Below are 26,787 nucleotides of genomic sequence, written 5' to 3' on the forward strand. Positions count from 1 at the left end.
TCCTGATGGATCTGCCCTGGACAAGCTCATTCTTTGAGGGCTGGGTGCCATCCTGCTCCTCGCAGCACAGTTACGTTTGGAGCAGTAGAGAACGCGCTAATCCCAGCCCGATCCTTGCAGAGCAGCACCCCCACTTTTAAAGCTACTGAGTATTGAGTTGCTTCTCACCTCAGGCAGGGTTTAATTCAGCCTGACCTCTGTGTTCTTGCTTTACTCCTAAATATAAATTTCAGAGTCAGGGCATGGCTGAGAGACTGTCACGAGGGCACTTTTTCCATACCCAGGAAGAGGTGAGGAGCTGTCCTGCTGTGTGGGGTGGTGTGGTTGCCACACCTGAAGGACGGGGTCGTCCAGAGGCACTTGGACAAGCTCCAGAAGTGGCCCATGGGAATCTCAGGAGGTTTAATAAGACCAGATCCATACTCTGGAGCAAGGAAAGCTCCCAGAGCAGCCTCAGGTTTACATGGGAAACATTCCCCTAAATCCATCCCCTGCTCACTCAGCTGCTGCCTTGGATTGTTCTGGCAATGTTACACAGCTCCTGCAAGTGTGGGGTGAGTTCAAAGGGAGGAAGGAGTGGGGAAACAGATGCACTGCACAGAACACCTTCACAAGACACTGAGCCACTGCTGGGCAACACTCCTGCTACAGGAAAAGTTGGAAACACAATACTGAGGGTTTTTTTTTTTCTTTCTGTACGAGCTTCATTTTCTGCTTTCCAAGTTTCATTTCAAATGTGCAATTTGAACCTGGCAGGAACAAGCAGCGGACTCAGGCCACAACTTCCCAATTTTGTGACATTTAAAAGTTGCCGTTGTATAAATCTCAGCTCACCCAACCCCACTTCCCTAAGGCACTAAACCCCACAATCTGCACAGCTTCATTACAGCTTGTTCTTTATATCTGCATTAAACATCCCCATTTTTCCTTATTTTCTGTTTTTACATTTCATGACGATTTTCTTTTTAAGTTTAATCGTGGAGTCATGGAATGGGTTGGGTTGGAAAGGATCTTAAAGCTCACCCTGCTCCACCCCTGCCATGGGCAGGGACACCTCCCACTGTCCCAGGCTGCTCCCAGCCCCAATGTCCAGCCTGGCCTTGGGCACTTCCAGGGATCCAGGGGCAGCCCCAGCTGCTCTGGGCACCCTGTGCCAGGGCCTGCCCACCCTCCCAGGGAACAATTCCTTCCCAATATCCCATCCAAACCCACTCTCTGTCAGCTCTAACACTTCCTCAGGGTGCTGGTGACAAGAGGACTCCAGATGCACTGGTTAGGAAGGATGATTGCTCATGATTGGAAGTCATGGAATGACTGCCTGGAATGACTGGAAAGACCAGTGCCCCTCCAAACCGGAACTCCCCCACCTGCATCTACAGACACCAACCTTATGAAGCCCTAAGGATTGTTGTGAGTGGGACAAAAAGGACAAATCCCAGTTCTGAGCTCTCAGTGGAGCTGCAGAATGCAGACAGGCAGACCCACAGGCCAGGATAAGCCCCCGGCTCTCCTGAGCTGACCTGGTGAAAAGCCTCTGGTTAAATGCACAGAAGCTCAAAGGAAGGAGTTGAGGCTTTGCCTCTTGTCAGACATTCCCACAGAGCAGCCGTGTTCCAGGCAGCTGAGAACCTCTCACAGCTGAGCATGGAAAATTCCAGCCCAAGTGCAGCCCTGGATTGCATTTTCTTGCTGACACAGAGCAAGGCTACGAGTCAATTTATAGTCACAGACTGGAGGCAACTCCTAATTTAAAAATTCCAGTTTTAAACCACTTCCCACTAAATCACAGCCTGTGAGGATCCTCTCCTGCCCAACAGGAGGTTTGCCAGCAGCCTGTCCGAGGGAGCAGCCAGGCCCAGTGGTTACAAACACTGCTGCTGCTCCAGACACACACATGGAGTGTGACCACTGTGGAAACCCAGAACACAGCTGCAAACCTGGATCCCTGAATCCCTGAACGGAATTCAGGAAGAGCAAACTCTCCCCAGGAACACCTGCTGCTGAAGGAAGATGTGTGTTACTCACCAGATCTGTAGCTTGATCTTCTTTCCTTGTAATTCAACAGTTTTAATCTTGAAGTCTATCCCTAAAATAAACAAACATATAAATAAGTAATTAGTGTTTATTCATTTAAAAAAAAAATCAATTCCACATCAACTCCAAATGGCTGAGACAGAACAGCAGCTTTTTCCTCCTTTCACTGAACTGCCAGGTAAACCAGGGGTGTCCAGGGACACTGGAATGGGAGAGGAGCTGGGAGACCAGCCCAGCCAGGGCCTCGGGGGTCTGCACTGGGGCACTGGGCACCTTCACCTGGAATACCCGGAGCAGGAGGGACCCACAAGGATCATCCAGTCCAACCCCTGGCCCTGCACAGATGCCCCAACAATCCCCCCCAGCCTGAGAGCGTTGTCCAAAGGCTCCTGGAGCTCTGGCAGCCTCAGGCTGTGCCCATTCCCTGGGGAGCTGTTCCAGGGAGCCATGGGCTGCCCTGCCCCACATCTCCCCAGCACACAGAGGGTCTACAGACACTGAGCTTCCACAGGGGTGCAGAACAGTTCAAGCCACACAAAGCTTTACCCAGCAAGAAAATGTGAATTAACAGAGCTCAGTCTCCTTGTCCAGACCCATCCCTGCTTCAGCCTTGGATATGGGACAGCCAAAGCCAGGCCTCAGCAGAAGTGTCACCAGGACTCAGAATTCAGCCAAGCACAGATCCTCCTCAAAGACCATGAAAAGGGTTTTTACTTTCAAAACCAGTACAGAAAGTCCCCAAGTGCCACATGCACATGGCTGTTAAACCCCTCCAGGGATGGGCACTCCAAACCTCCCTGGGCAGCCCCTGCCAAGGCCTGAGCACCCTTTCCATGCAGAAATTCCTGCTGATGTCCACCCTGAGCCTGCCCTAGCCCAGCCTGAGGCCGTTCCCTCTCCTCCTGTCCCTGTTCCCTGGGAGCAGAGCCCAACCCCCCCGGCTGCCCCCTCCTGTCAGGGACTTGTGCAGAGCCACAAGGTCCCCCTGAGCCTCCTTTGCTCCAGGCTGAGCCCCTTTCCCAGCTCCCTCAGCCGCTCCTGCTGCTCCAGCCCCTTCCCAGCTCCGTTCCCTTCCCTGGACACGCTCCAGCCCCTCAGGGTCTCTCCTGTCAGGAGGGGCCCAGAGCTACCCCAGGATTCAACTTTCTCTTCCCAAAGCTGCCTACAAGAATTACCAGCAGAGGCTACACCAGAGCAGCAGGAACGCTCCAAACCATCCCCTCAAACTGCTCTGACACTAATTAGATGGCACCGTTCTGACTTTCAATTCCAATCAGAGAACACCACTGATCATTCCTCATGCTTTCCAAAAACCTGTTTATATTTAGACTTTTTAAAAGGCAGCAGCTGCAATCCCAAACTTCCCTCCCAAATCTACAAGGTCATTTTATACCAAGAAAGATTAAACAGAATTTATGAAATGCACTATTACATAACCAGTTTGCATGGGAGCTCTGCTTCAAACTCCTTTTAGCCAACACCCAGCACACAGAACCTCATGGGCTGAGAGCTGGACACGACCCAGCCCAGAAACCCCCAGTCCTGGGCTGGGCACTGCAGGGACATCCCTGGAGGTGTCCAAGGAAGGCCTGGACATGGCACTCAGTGCCCTGGGCTGGCGACAAGATGGGCATTGGGCACAGCTTGGCCTGGATGATCCTGGAGGATTCCGGGATTCTGGGATTCAAAGCCCTGCAGGGACTTAAGGCCACGGCTGTGCATTAATCCCAGGATGGCAGCCTGGGACCTCCTGCCCATCTCAGGGCAGTGCTCCTTTGTTTTCCAGTCAGCCCCAGCACTGCTGCACCCCCCACATTAAGTTACATTTCTGAATCAATGTATTAACTATCACACAAATGTGATTGGAAACACAAACCTGCTGAATGATTGGTTGCCAGGATACAAAACTGCCCCAAATCCACCCAACCCTGGGGTTTTTTCAGCATTTCAGGGAGTTGTTTGCTGCCATGTTGTGTCCCCAGCAACACAACCAAACAAATGAACACCAAATATGAGACATGAAATCTTTTATATGGTGACAGTTACTTCTGGGCTCTGCCCAGCTGCAGCAGGATGTTGGAGAGCCACTTTTTATGTGTTAAGATAAATTATTAACCCAGCCAAGGAAATTAACTCTTCTCTGCTCTGGGAGGGATTTAGCCAACTCCAGTACTTGGGAATAAAATAAATCTCTAATGCCATGTTCTACTCAGCTCCAATTCCAATATAATTCCAGCTCAGCCTTCAGAAAAGGGAGGCTGTTATACATAGCAATGTATTTGCCTCAAAATACTTCCAAAGGAGTTTCAAGAGACTGGGAAAAGGAGACTCCTGAGTGGCTGTGGTGCCCATTCAGTCCAAGGCTGCTGACAATAAAAAGCAGAAACACAAAGGCTTCCCAGAAAACAGGGTACAGATATGAAGAGGTTTCCAGGAAAATTCAGTTCAGGAAAGAGCTGAAGAGGATAACTAACGGGTATAAACCTGACTGGCTGAGGAGCAGACATCTCGTCATCACAGGGGGATAATGACAGAGCTCATGAATTAAAGATGAGCATGAAATTACTCCCTCATTAAGTGTCGATATTTATCACCTTCAGCAGGGCAAGCTGGAATTCATGGGAAAACCTGGAAGAATACTGCCAGGCTTACAAAAATCTTACAAATTCTTTATGTTCCAAGTAAGACACGGAAATGTTCACTACCCTTCAGCACAGCTCACACTAACAGCAGGCACACCCTCACGGGGCCCAGCTCACTCCTGCATTTCCTTCCAATTCCCAGCCTTCCACCTGTTCCTTAGAGCAACCTGGGGGTGTTGGTGGGTGAGAGGCTGGACATGAGAGCCCAAAACCTCCCAGTCCTGGGCTTATCCCCCAGTGTGGGCAGCAGGAAAGGGGGGATTCTGCCCCTGTGCTCAGGTGGGACCCCACCTGCAGAGCTGCCCCAGCCGTGGGGACACAGCACAAGGACGTGGAGCTGCTGGAGAGAGCCCAGAGGAGGCCCCGGAGATGCTCCAGGGCTGGAGCCCCTCTGCTCTGCAGCCAGGCTGGGAGAGCTGGGGGTGCTCACCTGGAGAAGAGAAGGATCCAGGGAGAGCTCAGAGCCCCTTGCAGGGCCTAAAGGGGCTCCAGGAGAGCTGGAGAGGGACTGGGGACAAGGGCTGGAGGGACAGGACACAGGGAATGGCTTCCACTGCCAGAGGGAAGGGATGGATGGGATATTGGGAAGGAATTGTTCCCTGGGAGGGTGGGCAGGCCCTGGCACAGGGTGCCCAGAGCAGCTGGGGCTGCCCCTGGATCCCTGGCAGTGCCCAAGGCCAGGCTGGACATTGGGGCTTGGAGCAGCCTGGGACAGTGGGAGGTGTCCCTGCCCATGGCAGGGGTGGCACTGGATGGGCTTTAAGGTCCCTTCTTACCCAAACCAGTCTGGGATTCAATGATTCCATGGGCCCAGGTGTGACAAACCTGAACTCAGCTTTAGAAAGGACAGAAGCTTTTATGGAGTTTCTGGGTTCCTGGCCTGGGGGTACCAAGGCTTTAAGGAGTACCAGCAGTCAATCCCATGGGCAGTGCAAACACTGCCCTTACACCAATGCTGAGTCTCCTCTGCCCAGCCATGGCAAACACAGCCCAGGAGCAGCTCCAGGGGCTGCCAGGTCCCACTGGACACTGAAGCCAGGCCCCTCCATCCCAGATCCACAGGGAATATTGCCCACAACTCCATTTGTACCTGTGCAGGTTCAAACCCTGAACGTCTTGGTGGATTACAGAATTATTGGCTATGAGGATTTGTGTTTCCAGCTGTCTCAGATGTAAGATGTTAACGAATAGCCAGGACCTGCATCAGCAGAACAGCTTTAAGTCCATAATCACTTCCCTATGACTTTACACCTTCCCAAGCCCCCGCCAAGGGCTTGCCGAGATCCCTCCTCTGCCACTAAATCACAAAGTGACTGTTCCTCACAAGTGACAGACCCACAGCCACCAGCACGAGAGGGAGGGAGAAAGTTATTTTCCAGTCCATTGCAGAGCTACAAATGATGAGCTGGCCCTTTTCACACAGCCTGAATTTTGTTTGCATTCCTTCCAAACAAAGCCCCCATTGAGCACGGGGAGGACTCTGGGAGGGAGGAAGCGGAATGTAGGGCAGGAGGAGGGCACGGCTGGGAGCTGGAGCCTGACAGGCATCCCGCAGGCACATCCCACTCCACCCTGCAGGCACATCCCACCCCATCCCGAAGGCACATCCCACCCCATCCTGCAGGCACATCCCACCCCATCCCGAAGGCACATCCCACTCCACCCTGCAGGCACATCCCACCCTGCAGGGATAACCCACGCAACACGGCACGTCCCACCCAGCACAGGCCAAGAGCAGCAGAGAAAAAACTGCATTTTGTCTGTAATTCATTAATAATTGCTGGGTACACACTGCAGCAGCACCATGTGTGCTCAGCTCGGGGAAGAAAAGCAAACATGCACAAATTCATCCTCAGGTCCATCAGGGCAAAGGAGCTGGGAAGGGGCTGGAGCAGCAGGAGCGGCTGAGGGAGCTGGGAAAGGGGCTCAGCCTGGAGCAAAGGAGGCTCCGGGGGGACCTTGTGGCTCTGCACAAGTCCCTGACAGGAGGGGGCAGCCGGGGGGGTCGGGCTCTGCTCCCAGGGAACAGGGACAGGAGGAGAGGGAACAGCCTCAGGCTGGGCCAGGGCAGGCTCAGGGTGGATATTGGGAACAATCCCTTCCTGGAAAGGGCTGTCCAGCCCTGGCACAGCTGCCCAGAGCAGGGGTTGAGGCCCCATCCCTGGAGGGATTTAAAGCCCCGTGGATGTGGCACTTGGGGATGGGTCAGTGGTGGCCTTGGCAGTGCTGGGGGATGGTCAGACCTGATGGTCTGAGGGCGCTTGTCCAGCCTCAGTGACTGCCATTCAAATCTCGTGTGTTCAAGCCACCCAGCCTTGTGCCACAGGCTCTGACAACAGGCAGGGTTTTTAAGTGTGTACTCAAAGAACAGCTCTCAACACCTGAGCTCCTGTGGCAGAACTCAGGGCACATTCCCATCTCCTGAGGAGCACCAGGAGGTCTCTGGATGGCCGTGCCCAGCTGTGCCACTCCCAGTGCTGTGTCACCCTGAGCCACAGCACCTTCTCCAAGAATATCACCTGACTACAAAGTCATGGAATGTTTTGGGCTGGGACTTTAAAGCCCATCCAGTCCTACTGGATGGAACAGGGACACCCTCCACCATCCCAGGTTGCTCCAAGCCCTGTCCAATCTGGCCTTGGACACTTCCAGGGATGGGGATGGAGATTATGGTTGGATTATCTAGTCTGTAAATCTGTCAGCTATAAATGAAGTCACTGCACCACCAAAAGAGTTCAGGGTCTGTCTGGGTTTTATTTTTAGTAAGATGAGGAGCCAAGGCTTTCCCTAACAGGTGTGTATGTTTGTGTAATCCATATGTTCTTCCACAGGTATCCACAGAGCTGGAATCCAGCAGTGCCAGTGTCCCAGGCACAAACAGCCCCTGGGCTTGGGGTTTGCTATTGCCCCTCCAAAAATAAACTCGCCTGTCCAAGCTTGCGCTTCCAAAACCTCTCACACCAAGTGAAATCGTTGTCCCAGCGAAGTCCCAGCGCCCAGTGCTGGGGACAAGACCCGGAAAAACCAACACTGAGACCTTGTTCTGTGCTGAAGGCTGAAGGAGGGAGAAAACAGTTCCTAGAAAACCTCTGGAGTAGGTTGTTGGCACTTAAAATGTAGAGTGTGGTTTGGGATGCTGTTCATCCACACTGTGCAGGTCTGAATCCCTTGCAGAAGAAATGTTTTGAAAGACTTAAGTAGTAACTGAGATCATTAAGAGCTTAATTAAAAGCAGAACCCTCAGCTCTTGCCTGATGCGCTTGTGCTGGGCTTTCCTTGGAAAGGGAAAGTGGATTTACTGCTGAAGCTTTCTTACGAAATAATTAATAACTATCTTAACTGCTAACCAAGGGTAACGGCTGCCTGCTCTGAGCGAATGACACTCTGGAGCATTAAAGCTTCTTTGCAAGAGCTGCACTGTCTTGAACGAGTTTAGAGTTCTGCACCTGATATATTTGGGAAGTTTGTTACTGCAAGGGCTTGGAGGACTAAAGAGGAATTTCTTCCTGGAAAGGGAGGTCAGGCCTTGGCAGGGGCTGCCCATGGTGGAGTCCCCATCCCTGGAGGTGTCCCAGGAAGGGCTGGAGGTGCCACTCAGTGCTCTGGGCTGGGGACAAGGTGAGGTTCGGTCACAGCTTGGGCTCAATGGCCTTGGGGGTCTTTTCCAAACCCAGGGATTCTGGGATTCTGCACCACGGTTAATACATCTCTCTCGAGACTTGGGGGACCCTCAGGATGAAATAGCCGTGCTTAGAAAGACCAGACAAAGCTTTCCACCCCCAAGTTAATTTGGCAATTTTAACAGCTCCCAGACTTAATTATTGCTGCATTTTCCTGCTGTTGTCAGCTCCCTTTCACTGTATTTTTGTTATTTAAATAAAGGCATTTTGGGGCTGTTTCCTGGGCCCCGGGTAAGCTCTAAGCACACCTGGAGGATCCCAGCTCTACACTGACTCCAGGTATGGCACATCCTGTGCTCCTGGTATTGCTGTGTGTCCCGAGGCCTCTTTCCTTCACACTTTGTGAATGGGAGAGTTGTTAATTCAGTGAAGACAGCAGCACTTTCCTTCTGCCTGCCCAAGCACCTTCTTTGCTTAACATAGGAATTACCAAGAAGTGAGGCAGTAAAGACAAGGTTTATGCCCTTCTGTGGCTATTAAAGCACTTGCTAGAGCTGGGTTGATGTAGGGAGGTGTTCCAGGCCAGGCTGGATGGGGCTTGGAGCCACCTGGGATAGTGGAAGGTGTCCCTGCCCATGGCATGGAGCTGAGCTTTCAGGTCCTTTCCAACCCAAACCAACCCATGATCCATTCTGTGATTAGACTGCCTGGCTCCAATTCCTGCAGCCCCTCTCAGCTCCTTGGGGTGTCTCCTTTGCCTTGTCCATGGGAGATACGAAAGCAACAGGCCTCCATCACTAAGGGCCACTTTTAAGAATCACAGCTCTCTGATAAGGGTATTTAGGAAAGAGAAACTGAAGCTATTCCCGGCCTCATCCTTTGGCAAAGGCTTGAGTGAAAGCCTGACTTTTATCAGGGAGCCAAACTCAGCTGACGTGGGAAGGAGTGGGAAGCTTTAGGCTGGCTGGGACAAGCCTTGGCACTCATGGCAATTCCTCCTGCAATCCGGCTTTGCCACCTCTGGCAGCCAGCACAGCACCCAACTGCAGAGGGGAGGAACCACTGGAACGGGGCTCCAAAGGGAGCCGGAACCCACACTGTCCCCTCCTAATCCCAACAGCTTCTCTAACAGGAGGATCTCTGACCATCAGTGCTTTGGGAATTCTTCTTTCTCCGGAGAAAGCTTCAACAAAACAGCACGAGGGGTCACTAGGCAAAGTCTCAAAACTCACTCCCTGACAATGAAATTATCAGAGAGACGGCGACAAGGAAACCTGAAAGCTTGGGACCACCTGGCTTCTTTTAAACAGTACCAGGAGCTTCCAGATCCAGGTAAGGAACTGACACTTCAGGTCATGGCTACTCCTCCTAACAAAACATTTATTCATCAGGAGTGAGGGACTGCACTGCATTTGAACCCTTCCCTGTGTTCAGCCCTGATCACGTGTAGCATGGTCAGGCACATGGGAAGGAAAGTGGGAAGAGGGAAAGGCAGCCTGATCAGCAACAAAAAACCAAGGATGGAATCAAAACAAGCCTATGGATGCTCTGGGGTCTGACAAGATGCAAACACAGGGTGCTGCTGGTTTAAACCCAGCAGGCAGCACTAATTCTGTTCATGTCTTTGCAGGAGGATGCCCGAACTCCACAGCCCTGCACACACCCTGTTCTCAGAGCTCAAACACACTTAATCCCCTGAGTAAACAGCAGAGTAACTCAGTAAACCCAGCAGCTGCTCCTCCTCCTTCAGGGGAGAGCTCCTGCACATGCAGCTCACCTGCTGGTGTGTGTGTGTACACAGAATCCCAGCACACACATCCCCTGCTTCCCACACACATCCCCGGGAGAGCAGCCATTCCTGCATGGATCCTTCCTACACTTACATGTGGCAAGGAATTCTTTGAGGAAATAGAAAAAATAGCATTCATCAAATCCCAGAATGGTTTGGGTGGGAAGGGACATTAAAGCTCATCTTACCCCACTCCGTGCTGTGGGCAGGGACACCTTCCACTATCCCAGGGTGCTCCAATCCCCATCCAGCCTGGCCTTGGACACTCCAGGGATGGGGCAGCCACAGCTGCTCTGGGAAACCTGTGCTAGGGCCTTCCCAAGGGGAATACTGGGATTCCTTCCCAATATCCCTGTCCTCTGCCTGTGGGAAGCCATTCCCCTTTGTCCTGGCACTCTCTGCCCGTATAACCCAGCCAGCCATGGAGAGCAGAGGACCAAAGAAGAATCTCCCCCCCTGAACACCTGGGCCAGACAACCCAAGTGCTGCTGCTGGCCTAAGCCAAGCCCACACAAAGAGCTGCAACCCAAGTTATAAATAATGCAGAGCCCCAGCACACACGGGCAGCACGCGCTCGGCGGGTCTGCTGGGCCACGCTGCACATCCCCAGCCCTCTAACTACCAGCTACTCCCACCCCGCTCACACCCAGCAGAAACGCTCCTCAGAAGGGCTCCAGTTTGTGGTGCAAACTGCCATGGGAGTTCCCTCAGCCTCCCAAGCTGCAGTGACTCAGGACTCCAGGGGCAGGATAGGGAGTACCTGCCTGACTTGTTGAGACACAGAGCCCAGTGCCCAGAGCGGGAGCAGAGCTCGGCAGAGGGAGCAAAGGGGCCCCAGGAAATGAACAGAGGCAGGGCAGGACTCCAGAGACCCTGGGCTCCCACAGCTATGGGGAGAAGCAGGAGCAGCCCTGGGAACAAGCCAGAGAGCATCAGTCAGCACAGTGACACTGGAATGGCCTCCTGGCTGTCTGTGCTCTCCTCTCCTACACCTTCAGTTCCATCATTTCTGACATCCCATGACCAGGAGTGTAACAAAGAACGCAAGGTATGAGTAAACCATGGATTTATAGGTTAGCAAAGCAGAAATTCAGTGATTCAGGTGTTTCACCTTCTCTGCAGGAAGTTTTTCCCAGTGCAGTGTGCACACCAGAGCTGCAGCAGGAACTCACTCATCCTGCTCTGCAGGGTTTCAAGTCGTGACAGCTCAGCACTGACAGAGCACCTGCAGCTGCATCTGAATAGAGTTAACACACACCTCACATGAAGTAAAGTATCACACACCTCAGCTGAAACCTTGGGAAATGTGCACTTAGCTCATTTACAGAACACAATCCTGGAATCGTCCAAGGTGGAAAAGACCCCAAAGATCACAGAGGCCAACCATTCCAGCGGTCTAAGAAAGCTCCACAACTGGGTAAGAGAAGCTTCCCCCTGAAGGTCCTGCCTGGGAGCCTGGTTTGGATCAAGCTGGGCTTGGCAGGACCATGGGAACAGAGTCAAGTGATTTAATTACTTTAATTCCACCAGCCACAACTGATGACATGAGCAGTGTTAACAGCTTTTTCCCAAACATCCAGTCCCTGGTGCCAACCCTCCCATCCTTAGTCCATCACCCAAAGGCCTTTCCTTCCCCAAAAGCTCTCTCATCATGCACTCACCAAAGCACTCCTTGCACCCTCTGCTTTTTCCCCCTGAACCTGGGCAAACATTCCCTGCTTTATCCCAAGGTTAGCAGCCTCCATCCACGCATACCATGATGGCAACAGCTACACAGAACTGGTTTTCTGGGTAACATTCACAGTAAGAGCAGAGACATTCCCATGGGAATAGCTGTATCCAGCTGCAGGGGATCCACGGGACCTGCAGTATGCTGAAAACTGCTATTCTGTAGAGCAGGTATCAAGAACAGGAATTATGACCAGATCTCTCTCTATAAAGATAAGTTAAAGACTCTTATCCAGTGACATTTGCTAGCATGAGCATGTGTATCTTAAAAAAAACTTATTTAATTCCAGCATCTATTTTTAGGAATGCAGTAGATTCCCAAAATCCAAACGAAGCACTTTAGCTTTTAACACAAAATTTGCTAAATTACAGATTCTTTAACCCAAGTGTATCTCCTTGCCAAGAGGCTGCTCAAGCTCTACCAGCCCCTCTTAGTGACCCCCTGGCTCTGTCCTGAATGCCCCATTTCCCAGTACTTTATAAAACTGCCCTTCCAGGCTGAGTTTCCCCAATCCCACACCAGTCCAGAGAAATTCCAGAGCTGGTGACATAAGGCAGGACACGGGACAGGAGCAGCAGCACCAGCAGCACTGGTGCCAGATCGTCTCCTCCCAATTAATCTATTCTTAACGAAGCAGATGACAGTCCTTCGAGACAGCAGCTCCTCGAGGTGACCTACATTCCCCTCCTGGATGCATTTGTGTGCTTCAGTCGCTGTCACACACCCCCAACAGGGTACAGGGAGATCTGATTTATGCAAACCAGCCCTGACCAACCCATCAAGGGACTCGCTGAATATTCATTTTGGTGACAAATCCAGTACTCTGGCTTCTATCCCCCCAAATCCCAGGCTTAATCCCCCCCAGACAATAGGAGGCTGTTGTTATTCAGCCTGACCTGGTGTCTGGGAAAGGCCATGTGCTGGGAATACATCCACATCTCCATTGCTGGGGAAGAATTTTAGGATCCTCCTGCCACCAGAGCTTCCCAAACCCATCTCATACTGCCCTTGCAGCACCAACCAATTCAGAGATGAACAGCATTCCCAGCCGCAGGATTCAGAACTCCAGGAGTGAAGGAGACCTTCCTAACCAGAAATTCCTTTCTGAAGTGCTCCTGTTGCCCTTCAAAGCAGCAGAGGAGCTGTGAGCAGCTGAGGTCTCTGCCATTGGCCCTTTTAGGGGTGCACAGCAAATGCAGGGCACCAAAACTGTCTCACTGCAAGTCTCACCCTAAACCTTCTCCATGACCATTTTTGAGATTTGTATTAAAAATCACAAACGAGCACCTGAGGCGAGTCACTACAAAAGGCAATACTGCTGCCAAGAATTCTTTAAGAGCACCTGGCAGCAATATTAAAAAACATCAAAAATATGAAGTGACCAAGGAGACAGAGGTGGAGGGGGCTGTGTGTTCCCCACACAGCAGGGTGCCACACCTCCGTGCCAGTGGGGACCTTCCACCCCTCCACTGCTCATCACCTACATTAAAATATTAACCCCTTCCAGGAACAATCCTTGAGATCTCCTTCGTTCCACCTTATTCCCTCCAACAGGGAGAAGTCCATTACACCTTGCTATCACACATTGGATACTTGCAGATGTAAATCCTTTAATCAGCTGAACATGACGTTTTTCTTCTAAAAAGTACAGATTCTATCCACACATTTAGGTCTGGGAAGCCACAGGGCTGTAAGGAAGCAGAGCATCAATACTCAGGAATCAATCAGGAATTCCCTGAAGCTGCTGCTCCTCAAGCAGCACTGTTCATGTTGGATAGAGGGATTACAACAGGAACTGCTGTTCAACACCACACCTGGGGTTAAAATCCAAATAATCAGGAGGCGGGAAAGGCCCTGGGACCACGCAGCAGACACGGAGCTGAGGTCCCATCCCATGGATGTGCCTGGGAGGGATTTCCAAATGTCTCTTCCTTGTTCAACAATGACACACAGGGCCTTCTCAAGAGCTCCACATCGACCCCGAGTTTCAGGTCCCCCACTCCATCTGCTGCAGGTATTTAAACACTGACCTGGACACAAACTGCCAGTCACAAATTTTGTACTAATCTTTGTAAATAAATTTCAACTTTTCTGTAAAGTGAAGGTGACAGCTCCTCCAAGGGAGGAACTAAGGTGTGTGAACTTAAAACCATTAGTCAGAGGTGCCTGCCTGGGAGGCTGGAAGGAAAGGGGACTCAAGAGACTGAAGTTAAATCCCCAACAGCTCAAACCAACCTGTTTTTACCTTCCCTTCCTTGAGAGGCATTACATCCTCCTCCAGGTTCCCAGGAAGGGACAATGGCACACACAGCCACACCTGAGGAACTCAGTTACCACAGAATCATTCGGGTTGGAAAAGCCCTCCAGGATCATCGAGTCCAACTGTGCCCAATGCCCACCTTGTACCCAGCCCAGAGCACTGAGTGCCACATCCAGGCCTTCTTTGGGTACCTCCAGGGATGGCGACTCCAAACCTCCCTGGGCAGCCCCTTCCAGTGCTAATCTGGGGGATTAACAAACACATCCTTGGTGACTTCAGCTGGGGTGGAGGCTGAGGCAGCACCAAGGGACAACGTGGTTCTCCCAATCTGGCAAAGAACAGGGCAGGGGAGCTGGGCGAGCTCCGGCTGCTGCAGCTGTGCTGGAACACTGCAGGGAATGCTGAGCAGTGCCCACAGCCACGTCCCACGGTAGCCACCTGGCAGCCACGGCAGTCCCTGGGACCAGAGCCTCAGCCAGTGGGCCAAGGGTTCGTGGCACAGTTCTGATCTGGTGGTTTGGTTCCTGAGCCAGCACTCTCCATATCAGCGCCTGGGCAAAGTTCGGGAGATAACCAGGGCAAGGAGCATTTCCCATAAAATGGGGCATTTCCCAAGTGCTGTGATCTGGACATGAAGAGACAGCCACTTCCAACAGCTCAGAACCCAACATGTTGAACTTCAGCACCCACTCAGCAGATGTGTTCAAGGCACAGCTGCCACAGGTTTGGGGAGCAGCGAGCGTACCTGGCATCCCAGCCATGCAGACAAACACTGGGATCCCAGACAATGGCGGAGGTTCAGAGAGAATTCCAGAACTGCTGGGGCTGGAAGGGACCTCTGGAGATCCTCCAATCCAACCAGGGTCACCTGGAGCAGGGTTTGAAACGTCTCCAGAAGAGACTCCACGTCCTCCCTGGGCAGCTGTTCCAGGTCTCTGTCACCCTCCATGGACAGAAGTGCCTTCCATGTGGAGAAGGAACTCCCTGGGTTCCAGTTTACGGCCACTGCTCCTCATCCTGTCACTGGCACCACTGAGCAAAGTCTGGCACCATCCTCTGGCACCCCCCTTGGAAGTATCTGTGTGCACAATCACTGTGGGGCAGTACCTGGTCACAGGCAGGGACAGAGGCCATTTCTGAGGCCAGAACCACTGATGGAACCTCCTCATCCTCTCCTCCCCAGCTGCCCTCAGCTCACTGACAAACACCAGTGCAACTTTTGTCCACAGAGGTCTGACTTACCCACACTCCTCCCAGGGAAGGAGTTTCAGAAGTCACATGAAAGCACAGTTCAAATCTACATGTAAAAAACAATCTCTGTGCAGAAAGAAGGCTCCAGGTTCCTGCTGACACCACCTACACTGTCACTAAGGTCCCAGAGACCACAGCTTCAATACAAGCAGTTATTTCTTCCAGAAAAAAGAAATTTGATCATTTTGTTATTCCAGCAGCTAAACCTTACACAAGGCTCCCACAAACAAAACAAAAGAAAATGAACAAAGGAACTATTTTAGTGATGTTTTATGCATACCAAGAGACAAGAGAGACAATAAGGTTTTTATTCATAAGGTACTAAGGGGGAAAAAAAGGAAATGAAGCTCTAGCAAGAAACAGAACTTCCTTCAGAGCTGTTCCCATGCAGCAGTAACCTCTGCTCAGCATCAGTTAATTCCAGGTTTGAGGGCTGATTTAATTCCCTCCCATTACATCTTTCATTTTCCAATATATTCAATTAACTCTGGTCCAGGCACCTTTACCAGCCCCTATTTTTAGGGAGGGCATCACATGAAGCAGCTGCATCTCCTCATCAATCCCACTGTCAGGAGCCCATCAGAACCCACACCCAAAATCACAGCAGGGAGAAGTCTGGACTCCAGACAGACCAGTCTGCAATTGGAATTCTACTCTAAACCATCAAGGACATGAATTAAATATGTTCAAGTTCAATTACAGCCAATTAAATCAGTTTTCATGCATGTCTCACCCTACTTAAGCTATATTTGTTAGCCAGGAAATAAATACAGTACATGAATCTGCTTTCACATAAACTGCTATTTATGAAGCACAGAATTTGTCACTACTTGCTGCAATGGTAATTTTGCCCTCAAATTACATAAAAATAAAATTCAAGTTAACACTTATCCTGGCTAATTTATACTCAGCAGATGGACAAGGCAGATAACACATAAATGAAGGGGAGTGAATTCATTCAGAAAAGCATCAGCTTTACCAAAGAGGAGGTGCTGTGTTGGGGAGGTCATTAAAAGATTCAGCCACTCGATTCACTGTCATGGAATCACTGAATCCCAGAATGGTTTGGGTCAGGAAGGATCTTAAAGCTCAACCTTGCTCCACAGGCAGGGACACCTTCCCCTGGACCAAGCTGCTCCAGAGGGATGCATGTGACGATTTACTGCTGGAAAATCCGTTTCTGTTCTCACAAACACAGAATAATACCATTATGTCTGAGAGCGTCCCAAGCCAGGCTGCCCAGGGCAGAGAGCTCTGTCACTGCTGGCACCAAGCACGCGCTGCCATCAGTGAGGCACCAGCACTGCCACCCCACATGTGACCTCAGCATCATTCCTGCTCACAAAGGGCTGGGGATACGCTGTGAGCCAGCCCTTGCTGGGTGACATTTCCAACAGGGAATGGCTGATTAAGGACTCCACGAACAGGGCTGTGCCCAGTGTTCCTGCAGGATGTTCCCTCCGAGGCTCCAGTACTCAATAAACTCAACAGGTGTTAAAGAACAGCTGCCACCTTACTGGGGATGTTCCCAATTACTGAACAGCAACTCACACATCAGAAAAACCTTTCATTCATTAACCCCTCAGCACCAAAATAAGCACAGCAGCAGGTTCTGATCTTTGGTTTACACCAAGTTCTAGGAGCCCGTAAGGCAATTCCTACACATCAAGGTAATGGCAGAGCGTGACCATGGGAGTTCCTCGAGCTCCCAGCTCTTGGAGGAGGTCAACTATTGGAACACCAGATGTTTCCACCCAAGCTCTGAGCTCTCCAGCAAGTGAGAAGATGAGTGGCAGAGCTCTCAAGTTCATCAGCAGGGAAAAACCTTGAAATAAAGGCCCATTGTTATGATATTGCCCCAAAGCATCACATTTATCAGGAAGTTTTATCACCTTTTTTAGCTATTATTGATACTGCAACAGTCAAATCGAACTCCCAGAAAAAGCCTGAGAAACAGGAATAATGAGCTTTTGAAAATGTGGAAAAAACTGGAACAATGTCACACGACACATCAAGAATCAAAATTTCCTGCCACCCCAAAACACCGGCATGTCCCGAGGCAGCACTGGAGACTGCCAGACTTGTTTGGATTTTTTAGTTTGCTGCACTCTGCCAGAAGGTTCACAAAACCCCAGAATGGTTTGAGTGGGAAGGGACACTAAAGCCCATCCACTGCCACCCCCTGCCATGGGCAGGGACACCTTCCACTATCCCAGGTTGCTCCAAGCCCTGTCCAACCTGACCTTGGACACTGCCAGGGATCCAGGGGCAGCCACAGCTGCTCTGAGCAACCTGTGCCCCTCAGCACCCTCTCAGGGCCCAATTCCTTCCCAATATCCCATCCAGCCCTGCCCTCTGGCAGTGGGAAGCTGTTCCCCCTCGTCCTGTCCCTCCAGGCCCTTGCCCCAAGTCCCTCTCCAGCTCTCCTGGAACCCCTTTAGGTGCTGGGTGTCCCAACTGGTGCTGCCTGAGCCTGCTGCTGAGGACAAAAGGAGGTCAACACTGATCATAACAGGGAAAACTTGATGTGGGTATTGGGAAAAAGTTATGCTGCAGGTGGTGTGAGACTGGAACAGAAATGCAGAGAGGTGCTGGCACTGCTGTTCTCGGGGCAATGAGAGACCCCAGGCAACCCAAATTAACATGGCCCTGCCGTGAGGGGACAGAAGCACAAAGTCTGTGCTCCACAGGCTGCCTCTGTCTTGCTGTTGGTCCTGGGTGCCAGGACAGGACCTGAGGTGGGGATCCCACTTCCCAGGGTGTCAGAGCTGCTCTGGCTCCCATCAAAAGCCCTGCAGTCAGGGGAGATTCCTGCTGGACAAGGTCTCCTTACGATCATCAGAGCATCTGATAGTGGCCACCAGCTTTGAAAGAGCTTCTAACCCTGCAGGTGGGCAAGAGGCAGAAAGAGCAGGCAGCAGAGGTGGTGTGAGATGTTCTGCTCTGAGCAAGTGCAGGTGCTGTTACCCAGCTGCTGCTGGAGCTGCTGCGCTGTGTGGTCACAGCGACTGTCAGCGCTGTGGTTTGTCACCCTGGGCCTCGTGGGGCTGCTGCTGCAGCTGTTGGCAGAGCTCTGCTGCAACCTCAGCTCTTTTCCTGCAAATCCTGACGTTGTTCTCTGACACAGTCCACGGCTGGATGGGGCTTGGAACAACCTGGGATAGTGGAAGGTGTCTCTGCCCATGGCAGGGGGTGGAATAAGATGAACTTAAATGTTCCTTCCAACCCAATCTGTTCTGTCACTCTATGACCCAAACCCAGGCAGCTCCATCTCCTGCTCTCTGGCTGGGACAAGGACACTGGGACACAACCCTGAGGCTGGGGACACATCCCTGTGGCACATGGCCACCTCAGCTGAGCAAACACTGCCAGTCTAACGCTGTTGCAGGTGGAGTTTCTGAGCCCCTTTGATGGAACCCACAGCATTTCTGCTCACTGAAGCAGGAATGAGACATAGCAGACTTCCCAGAGAACTCACATTCCTGGTCCATGCTGTCCCAGACAGACCAACAGGAAGCACAATTCCCAAAGAATTAGACATGAGTTACCTTTGCTTTCATCAGAGATTTGTGTAGCTAAAATATCTAACTAACTTTGTTGTTTACTGGGAAGATCAAAAAGTTCCATGGAGATGAAAGCACTTCCCAGCACGCTCAAGGAATCAGGAGCGTCGGAGGGACTCCCTTAACCAGCAATTAGACAGCTGTGCTGAGGCTCCACATCTGAGCTCCCTCTCAAGTGACAGAGGCACACGCACGTCCTGCCACGTGCACAGAGATGGAGGTGACAGCTCAGCTTCTAACGAGCTCGTTCTGCCACAGCAATCCCACTTCGGAGAAGGAAGAGGAGAGGATGGACGAGACACAGTCTGCAGCAAGCCTTGGAAGGTGTGAAATCAATGCTGCTACTCGAGGAACTGGAAACTTCTGGGTACTGCTATCAGCATTTTAATGACCTAAGTTCAGACATTTATTATAGATCTGCAATAATGAAAGTGCAGTCGAAGTGGTGCCCTCAGGGAAGTCACCTGCCAGGGAGATTTGGTGGTGAGGAAGAACAGGTACCATGGCCATGGCTAGAAGGGCAGGAGATGACACCTGGCACGTGAATACATCAGACACCAGTAGGTGAATTCCTATGTCCAGGCGCCCAAAGTCAGTAACTGAGCACCTGAAGGGAAATGTAAAACCACCTTTACTGTAGAAGATTACAATGCTGGTGAGACCCACTTAAGACACAACCATCTCAAGGGCAGAATAACTTATTTGGGACCAGGTACAACCCGTTCAGGGAATGTTCAGGAAACAGAGGCAAGAGCTTGCTCCCAGAATGGCTCATCCCATGCAGATGAGCCATGACAAAGCCCAGCTTTCCTGAACCTTCCACAAATCCAGTGGGTGGTAGCGTACCCTGACCCAGCCCAGGTCAGCCCCCCATCTGGACACCCTGAGATGACACCTGAACTTACCAGAGCACCACCCATCTGTGGAACCACAGCTTTTAAGGGTTCTGAAGCTCAGCTCTTGGGCCAGGACAGCCTCCCCAAGCACGATGCTGATCCCAGTTCCCCAGCACCAAAGGAACTCCCAGTACACACAGCAGCAGCATGCCACGCCAGAGCTGTGGTTTTGGGAAGACCATTTCCAACACCCCTCCCAGTCCAACAACAGCTTCAGTGGATCCAAACATGAAAGCACACCAGTTTGAAAAGCATCCTTGAGGACAAACCTGTACAGTGTGGATATCACTGTAGGAATTCCATAGCCATCGGCTCTCAAGCAAGCAAGCCTCTCTCTGGGAGCATTAAGTCAGATTTTGGAAACGCAAGACACAAATGAGTATTTCTCCAGGTTACACAGCACAGAACAGTCACAATCCCAGTGGGAAAGAAAGCCTGGAGTTGTTTTAGCTACAGAACAGAACCAAAACATGCAGAGACTTTAGTTAAACCCACACAAGACTTGTAGTCAAACCCACACAGAAAGGAAAACCTACACAGTTGAGTTGCACTGAAACACCAGACGTTCCAGACAACTTGCAGCAGCAGCTCTGGTCTCTTCCCTGTTCTCCAGGGCCAGACAGGGAATTCCCTCAGCACCAGGAATTTGACAGGCTGGTTTTTGACAAAGCATTTCTGAAGTACCTTTCCCCCTCGCAAGAGTTACACAAACCATGGCTAAAATCCTTCTCTACTCTGTGCCATCAAAAACTCACAGAGTAAAACAGGCACTGGCTGCCACTGCCCGGAGAATCCATGCAACCTGCTCTGCTCCCATGTCCTGTCTGGGCATTTCTCAAGCCCAGGTGGGATGAACTTTCCTGGCAGAGCAGCCTTCTCCCAGTCACCATCCTTCCCGAGGTTCTCCAGCTCACTAACAAGCAAGAACACGCTGGCTTTCTGTGCTCCAGGGAGGAGAAGCATGGAGCAAGCTACGGGCACCCAGGGCGAGGAGAGCCCACGCCCTGCTCCAGGGCTGCCAGGAGCAGGGACACGGAGCGGGGCCTGCCGAGGCAAAACCCCTCACAGGCAGCCCTGCTGGACTACAGGCAGCAACATCTGCCTAAAACTCTTCAAGGTAGGGTTGATTCTTCCTATCCCCTGACGAGGTTTTCATCAATAGGCTCTCAATCAATCCCCTAATTAAATATCAGTATTGACTTGAAGCGTGGAAAAGATCAAGTGTTTTCTCAGGATAAAGAGAATCGTTGAATGGTTTGGGTGGGAAGGGACCTGAAAGCCCATCCTGTTTCACCCCCTGCCATGGGCAGGGACACCTTCCACTATCCCAGAGTGCTCCAAGCCCCGTCCAACCTGGCCTTGGGCACTGTCAGGGATCCAGGGGCAGCCACAGCCCCTTCACAAGGAAGAAAATCTTCTGCAAGAGCATAACAGATTTTCTTTTGAAAGACAAACCAAGGAGTCAAGAGCAAATCACTTCTCTGCACCTCCCAGTTGTGTTTATCACTCAACAAGGCACTAAAAACTAATCATTGGCTACTTAAAACAAAGGCTGTGTTCTGTGTTCCTGCTTAGGAACAAGTTTCTACCAACAGCAACAGACACTTCGCTTGGCCTCTGAAAATTCACACACAGCCCACAGATCATACAGCCTGTCACAAGAAGCTACAGGCCCGTGCTCCAAACCTGAACACACATTACCCTAGGAATATCAGTGACTTCCTAACTCTTCATCTCTGTCACTGCTGAAGTGACAGCTCAGTCCCCTCCTGGAAACAGAGCTGGCTTAACTGGAGCAGCCAGCCCAGGCACTCTCCTTCCCCTGCGCAGCTCCGGATCGTACTCAGCACACTCGGGGAGCAGCTGCCCGTGAGTTTCAGCTGCACATCAGCAGCGTGTCAGTGCAAGGACAGAGGAGCAGCAGGGCTGCCAGCACAGGACTGTGCTTGAGGAAGCAGCTCCGCAGCATTCGCGTCCTTCCCTGACCGGCTCTGCCCGAGGCACCAACAGCAACAGCACTGGGAGAGGAGCAAGCCCAGTTTAGGGTTTGTTTCATACTGGGGGCAGGGAGCAGAGGAAGCCAGGCATTGGAAATGCTGCCAAGTTTGTTAATGTGGAACTGCAACCAGAAAGTGAATTTTCATGGGGAACCTCTCAGGCCCAGGGCAGTGCCCGTCCCCTGTGCTGGCACTGCTGGGGCACCTCCAGTGCTGGGGGCAGCTCTGGGCCCCTCCTGACAGGAGAGACCCTGAGGGGCTGGAGCATGTCCAGGGAAGGGAACGGAGCTGGGAAGGGGCTGGAGCCCCAGGAGCGGCTGAGGGAGCTGGGAAAGGGGCTCAGCCTGGAGCAAAGGAGGCTCCGGGGGGACCTTGTGGCTCTGCACAAGTCCCTGACAGGAGGGGGCAGCCGGGGGGGTTGGGCTCTGCTCCCAGGGAACAGGGACAGGAGGAGAGGGAACAGCCTCAGGCTGGGCCAGGGCAGGCTCAGGGTGGACATCAGCAGGAATTTCTGCATGGAAAGGGTGCTCAGGCCTTGGCAGGGGCTGCCCAGGGAGGTTTGGAGTGCCCATCCCTGGAGGTGTCCCAGGAAGGGCTGGAGGTGGCACTCAGTGCTCTGGGCTGGGGACAAGGTGGGGACTGGGCACAGGTTGGACTCGATGGGCTGGGAGGGCTTTTCCAGCCCCAATGATCCTGGAATTCTGAGTACAAACACCACCTACTCCGCTGTTTCCATGTCCCCTGCTGCCGTATCACTCCACCAGCAGAGATTTGGAGGGTAACGTAAGGAGCCCCATCAGGGAACTGACCCAGCTCAGCTGAAAAAACAGCCACGTTACACAAAGAAGTTTCCAGCCAGCTCGGTTCCTCAACTCTTCACCACAGCCATCCCCAGCTTCTCATCAGCTCTGTGAGGCATGTGCAAAACTGCTGCTCATTATTCACAGCCCTAGATGAGAAAAAAACCCAAAATGCACACAAAAACCCCAAAAAAACCCTACCAAATAAAACCAAAACCAAACCACCCTACTCTTACGGTATCACACAAGTCCAGCTCGCTCTGTAGCCCTACTCCCGGGTGTCCCAGCAGATAAAGAAGAGGACAACCCCTCTCCAGGCCAAACAGTACTCGTCCAACCTCCAGCAGCCAAGAGCCAAGGGGACTCCCAAGCTCCAGCTTGCATCCAGAGCGCTGCCACTGATGCATCCACTTCCATTTCCTACTTTCATTCTGAATCCACAGATCTTTTCCCCTCCAAAATTCCCCTGGCAGCCAGTTCTGCAGCGCAGCCACCTCCAAGTGGAAATGACTTCGGCCTCTCCTGCTGCCTGATGGGTTCACATCACGGAAATGACTGAGCAGGAGTTGGGCCAGGGTTTATTGGGGCTTTTCCTTGTCTAATTCACCTGCTCCATGGCAGGAGTCAGAAGCAGATGGAGCCCACAGCCCGGGCACAACATGAACACAGCTCACAGCTGCTGCTGCTCCGGTAGGCTGTAGGTAAGATACAAAAACAGGATATAATCATGGAATGGTTTGGGTTGAAGGGGCCTTAAAGCTTATCCCATTTCACCACCTGCCACTGGCAGAGAGATCTTCCACTAGACCACGTTGCTCCAAGTCCTGTCCAGCCAGGCCTGGAACACTTCCAGGGATGGGACATCCACAGCTTCTGGGAACAGGCAAGTCAGTACTTCCAACTGTTGTAGTAACCCCCCTTTTTTTTTGGAATCCTGACTTGTTTTTCAAACTTCATTGCAACTCCTGCACAGCAACAGCATCTTCACCATTCAAACCATCCTTTGTTTCCCAAAATTGGCCAAGTTTTTCCCCATTCTCTGTGTGGGGATCCTTCCTTCTGACATTAATATATCACAATCCTGAGTGAACAAATCCTCCCAGGATGCACAAACAAACTTGTATTTATTACTTGAGGACTCTTGAGGACTCATTTTTAAAAATTTCACTGCTTCGATGTGCCAATATCAAGTTAATTTCAAAGCAAGTGGTTCCAACTCAAACCCACTTCTAATAAAGGCAAAAGAAATAATTTTAAAAAATAATTTCATCAAAGTAGTTTTCCTATACTTCATTAAGATACCAGTTTTGCATGCTCCTAGCACAGCTTTGGTTGTGTTCAAAATAAAACAAACCTCAAAAATCACTGGTTTTTATCTCTGGATTTGTAGACTTGCAGCCAGGTGAGTAAAGCTCAGGAATACAGAATACAGATGCACCTCCAGGAGGGGTTAAGATCCAGGGAAGTTTTACGTCCATTGGGAGCACTGGGGGGGAATCTCCCAATGCTTACACACCCTTTGTTCTCCTGAGCTGCTAGTAGAGATTTCATGGGAAAACATTTTTTGTGACTCATCTTCATTTGCATTGGACTTAGTCAGACAACAGTGATTACATGCTTAGGCTCAGTTCTGGCATTTAAATTTTTCCGCAGCCATCCTGGCCAGAACGGCAGACCCAGAAACAACCCTCACTACCTGTTCCCAGGTGCCAAAGGCTGGACCCCTAGGAGCTCCACAAAGCGTGCACAGCTCCTACAGATCCTTTTTCCACAGCTCACTTCAGACCATCAACAACCTGACACACTGAATGCCAATAAAAAGATATTAAAAATTAAGATCTCAAGGATACACTGACTGGGAGTTACTTATCCTAATATTTTTAACATTCAAAATGAAGACAATCTGCTGGAAGCAGGAGCGGCAGCAGGGAAAGCACTAAAATGAGGAGGAGCACCAAGGAGCACCACCACTGCCCAGAGGCACAGCTGCACCCCCTCACTGACCCTGTGAGGAGTATCCCTTGAGCACAACTGAGAAGTCACCACAATTCTCAAAACCAAGTACCATAAAAACGATTTTTGCACTGGAAAATTGCTGGAGAACAGTTAAAATTTAAAATGGTTTGTGATGGACTAAGTCTTCCAAGAGTTATTCCTTTTGTACCTGCAAACAGCAGGGCAGCGCTGGAGGCCGAGGCCCTGTCCTCCCCAGGGAGGTTATGATGACTCTGGGATTTCTTGCAGAAATGCCATCTGGAATATTTATAGTGCCTGAGATGGGGCAATGAAATCACTCACGCTGGCACCTCAGCACATCCAGAAGCTTAACTGCTGCTTTAGCAGGAAATATTAGATTGAAGTGACTCAAAGTCAAAGTGAGAGTATGTCGAATTACAGGGACAGCAAGTTATATCCCAGCAGCCATCATGCATCGGGATTAATCAATGTTCAATGATGAAATGTGAACAGAAGTTACTAACATGAAGCAGAAATGCTGTGTGTCTTGCCTTACATATGCAAACAGGCCTTTGGTTTGAGAGAATTAAAACCTTTTCCCCACGCATCTGCCTTAGATAGAGGCCAGTTTCAATATTCCTTGAGATCCTTCTTTTCCTTACAGACTAAAGACTGAACCTTCCAGTGCCTGAAGGGAACCTACAGAAGAGCTCAGAGTGCCCTTTGGACAAGGGCTGGGAGGGACAGGACAAGGGGGAATGGTTTCCCACCGCCAGGATTAGATGGGATATTGGGAAGGAATTGTTCCCTGGGAGGGTGGGCAGGCCCTGGCACAGGGTGCCCAGAGCAGCTGGGGCTGCCCCTGGATCCCTGGCAGTGCCCAAGGCCAGGCTGGACACTGGAGCTTGGAGCACCCTGGGACAGTGGGAGGTGTCCCTGCCCAGGGCAGGGGGTGGAACAGGACGGGCTTTCAGGTCCCTTCCCACCCAAACGATTCCAGCATTCTATAAACCAGTCCCACCACCAAACACTGAACTATCCCAGGCTGTTGGTGGAGTCCTGAGCAAATCCAGAGCCAGGGATGAGAGCTGCTTGGGTTATTCAAACACAGGAGAGCCTCAGCCAAGGATCCAGTCACCTCCCGTCACCCACTGTGTACACAAGGGCTTTGGAAACCACATTTCCTTGTTGCGACAGGTCAAAGACTCCATCGGAGGTTTTCCCTGAAACTCTGCTCTTCCAGCTGCAAAACCAACCAGAGCTGCACAGCTGCTGAGCTGGGATTTCCCACAGCAGGAACCCCACGGAAAGCCCCTTTTCAGGTTCCTGGATTGCCACTGCTGCTGCAGGGCCAACCTGGGGAAGTGTGAGAGCTGCAGTCACCAGTGGGAATTTGAAATCCCATTTTCAGCCAGATTGCTGCATCGCTTGGCAATAATGCAGAGAGAACTGAGTGGACATGGATAACTCAGGTACTTGGATTCTTCCCTCATGGATGGGCCGTTTTTCCCAAGGTGCTAATGGAGACTCTCCCTTTCAACTGATGTTGCCTGCACAGGACACTTCCCTCCAGGTTTCCACATCAACTTACAAAAGGACTATGGAAACAACACATTTAAGGCATCTTTGGGCAGTTAAACACCACACAGAGAACCTATTTGTACCCCAAAACCTGCCAAATTCCACTGTGAAGAAACACACCTCTCACACCAAATATTAACCAAAGGATGGACACAGCTACCATCACTGGTTCGGTTCAGAATTCAGGGAATAAAACACCTCTGCTGTCCAGTTTAGGCACTCCAGAAACAAACAGCCACTGGTTTGACTGGTGGGAAACACTTTCAAAATCTCCACGTGCACACTTCCTACTAAACTTGGTGATACTCCTCTTGAAGGCCCCAAAACTGCAGAGTTGGACCAACAACTAATACTAATTACTAAATTACTAATTATTAAAAGCACAAGTTGTCTGGAGCAGGAGCCACTGTGTGCCTGCTGACTTCTTAACCATGACGCTGACTATTTTTAACTTTGGGAATTGAAATAAACCTTCCCAATGAACTCCAAAGGCAAGGAATGCCATGTGATCCCAGCGAGGATCTGCCAAGCAGTGCCAAAATACACCCTGGCCACAGCAGTAAACCCATAGCTATGGGAAGGGACAACATTAACAACTTTCACACAGTCCCCCAAAAATTCAGCAAAACATGGAGTTGAGGCCGTAAGAGGCAACAACTTTCTCAACAC

The 26,787-nt window shown here is 51.2% G+C and overlaps 1 protein-coding gene across 1 annotated transcript in view; it reads right to left on the reverse strand.

Moving 5' to 3' along the window:
* RAB10 (RAB10, member RAS oncogene family) overlaps positions 1-26,787 on the reverse strand; it is a 43,413-nt gene that overhangs the window by 14,790 nt on the left and 1,836 nt on the right. Inside the window, exon 2 of the mRNA XM_069011922.1 lies at positions 2,026-2,086. Coding sequence (XP_068868023.1) covers positions 2,026-2,086 — 61 coding nt within the window. The remainder of the gene's footprint in view (positions 1-2,025; positions 2,087-26,787) is intronic.

Source organism: Aphelocoma coerulescens, chromosome 3 (assembly GCF_041296385.1).
Source record: "Aphelocoma coerulescens isolate FSJ_1873_10779 chromosome 3, UR_Acoe_1.0, whole genome shotgun sequence".
In the NCBI taxonomy this organism is placed as follows: domain Eukaryota; kingdom Metazoa; phylum Chordata; class Aves; order Passeriformes; family Corvidae; genus Aphelocoma; species Aphelocoma coerulescens.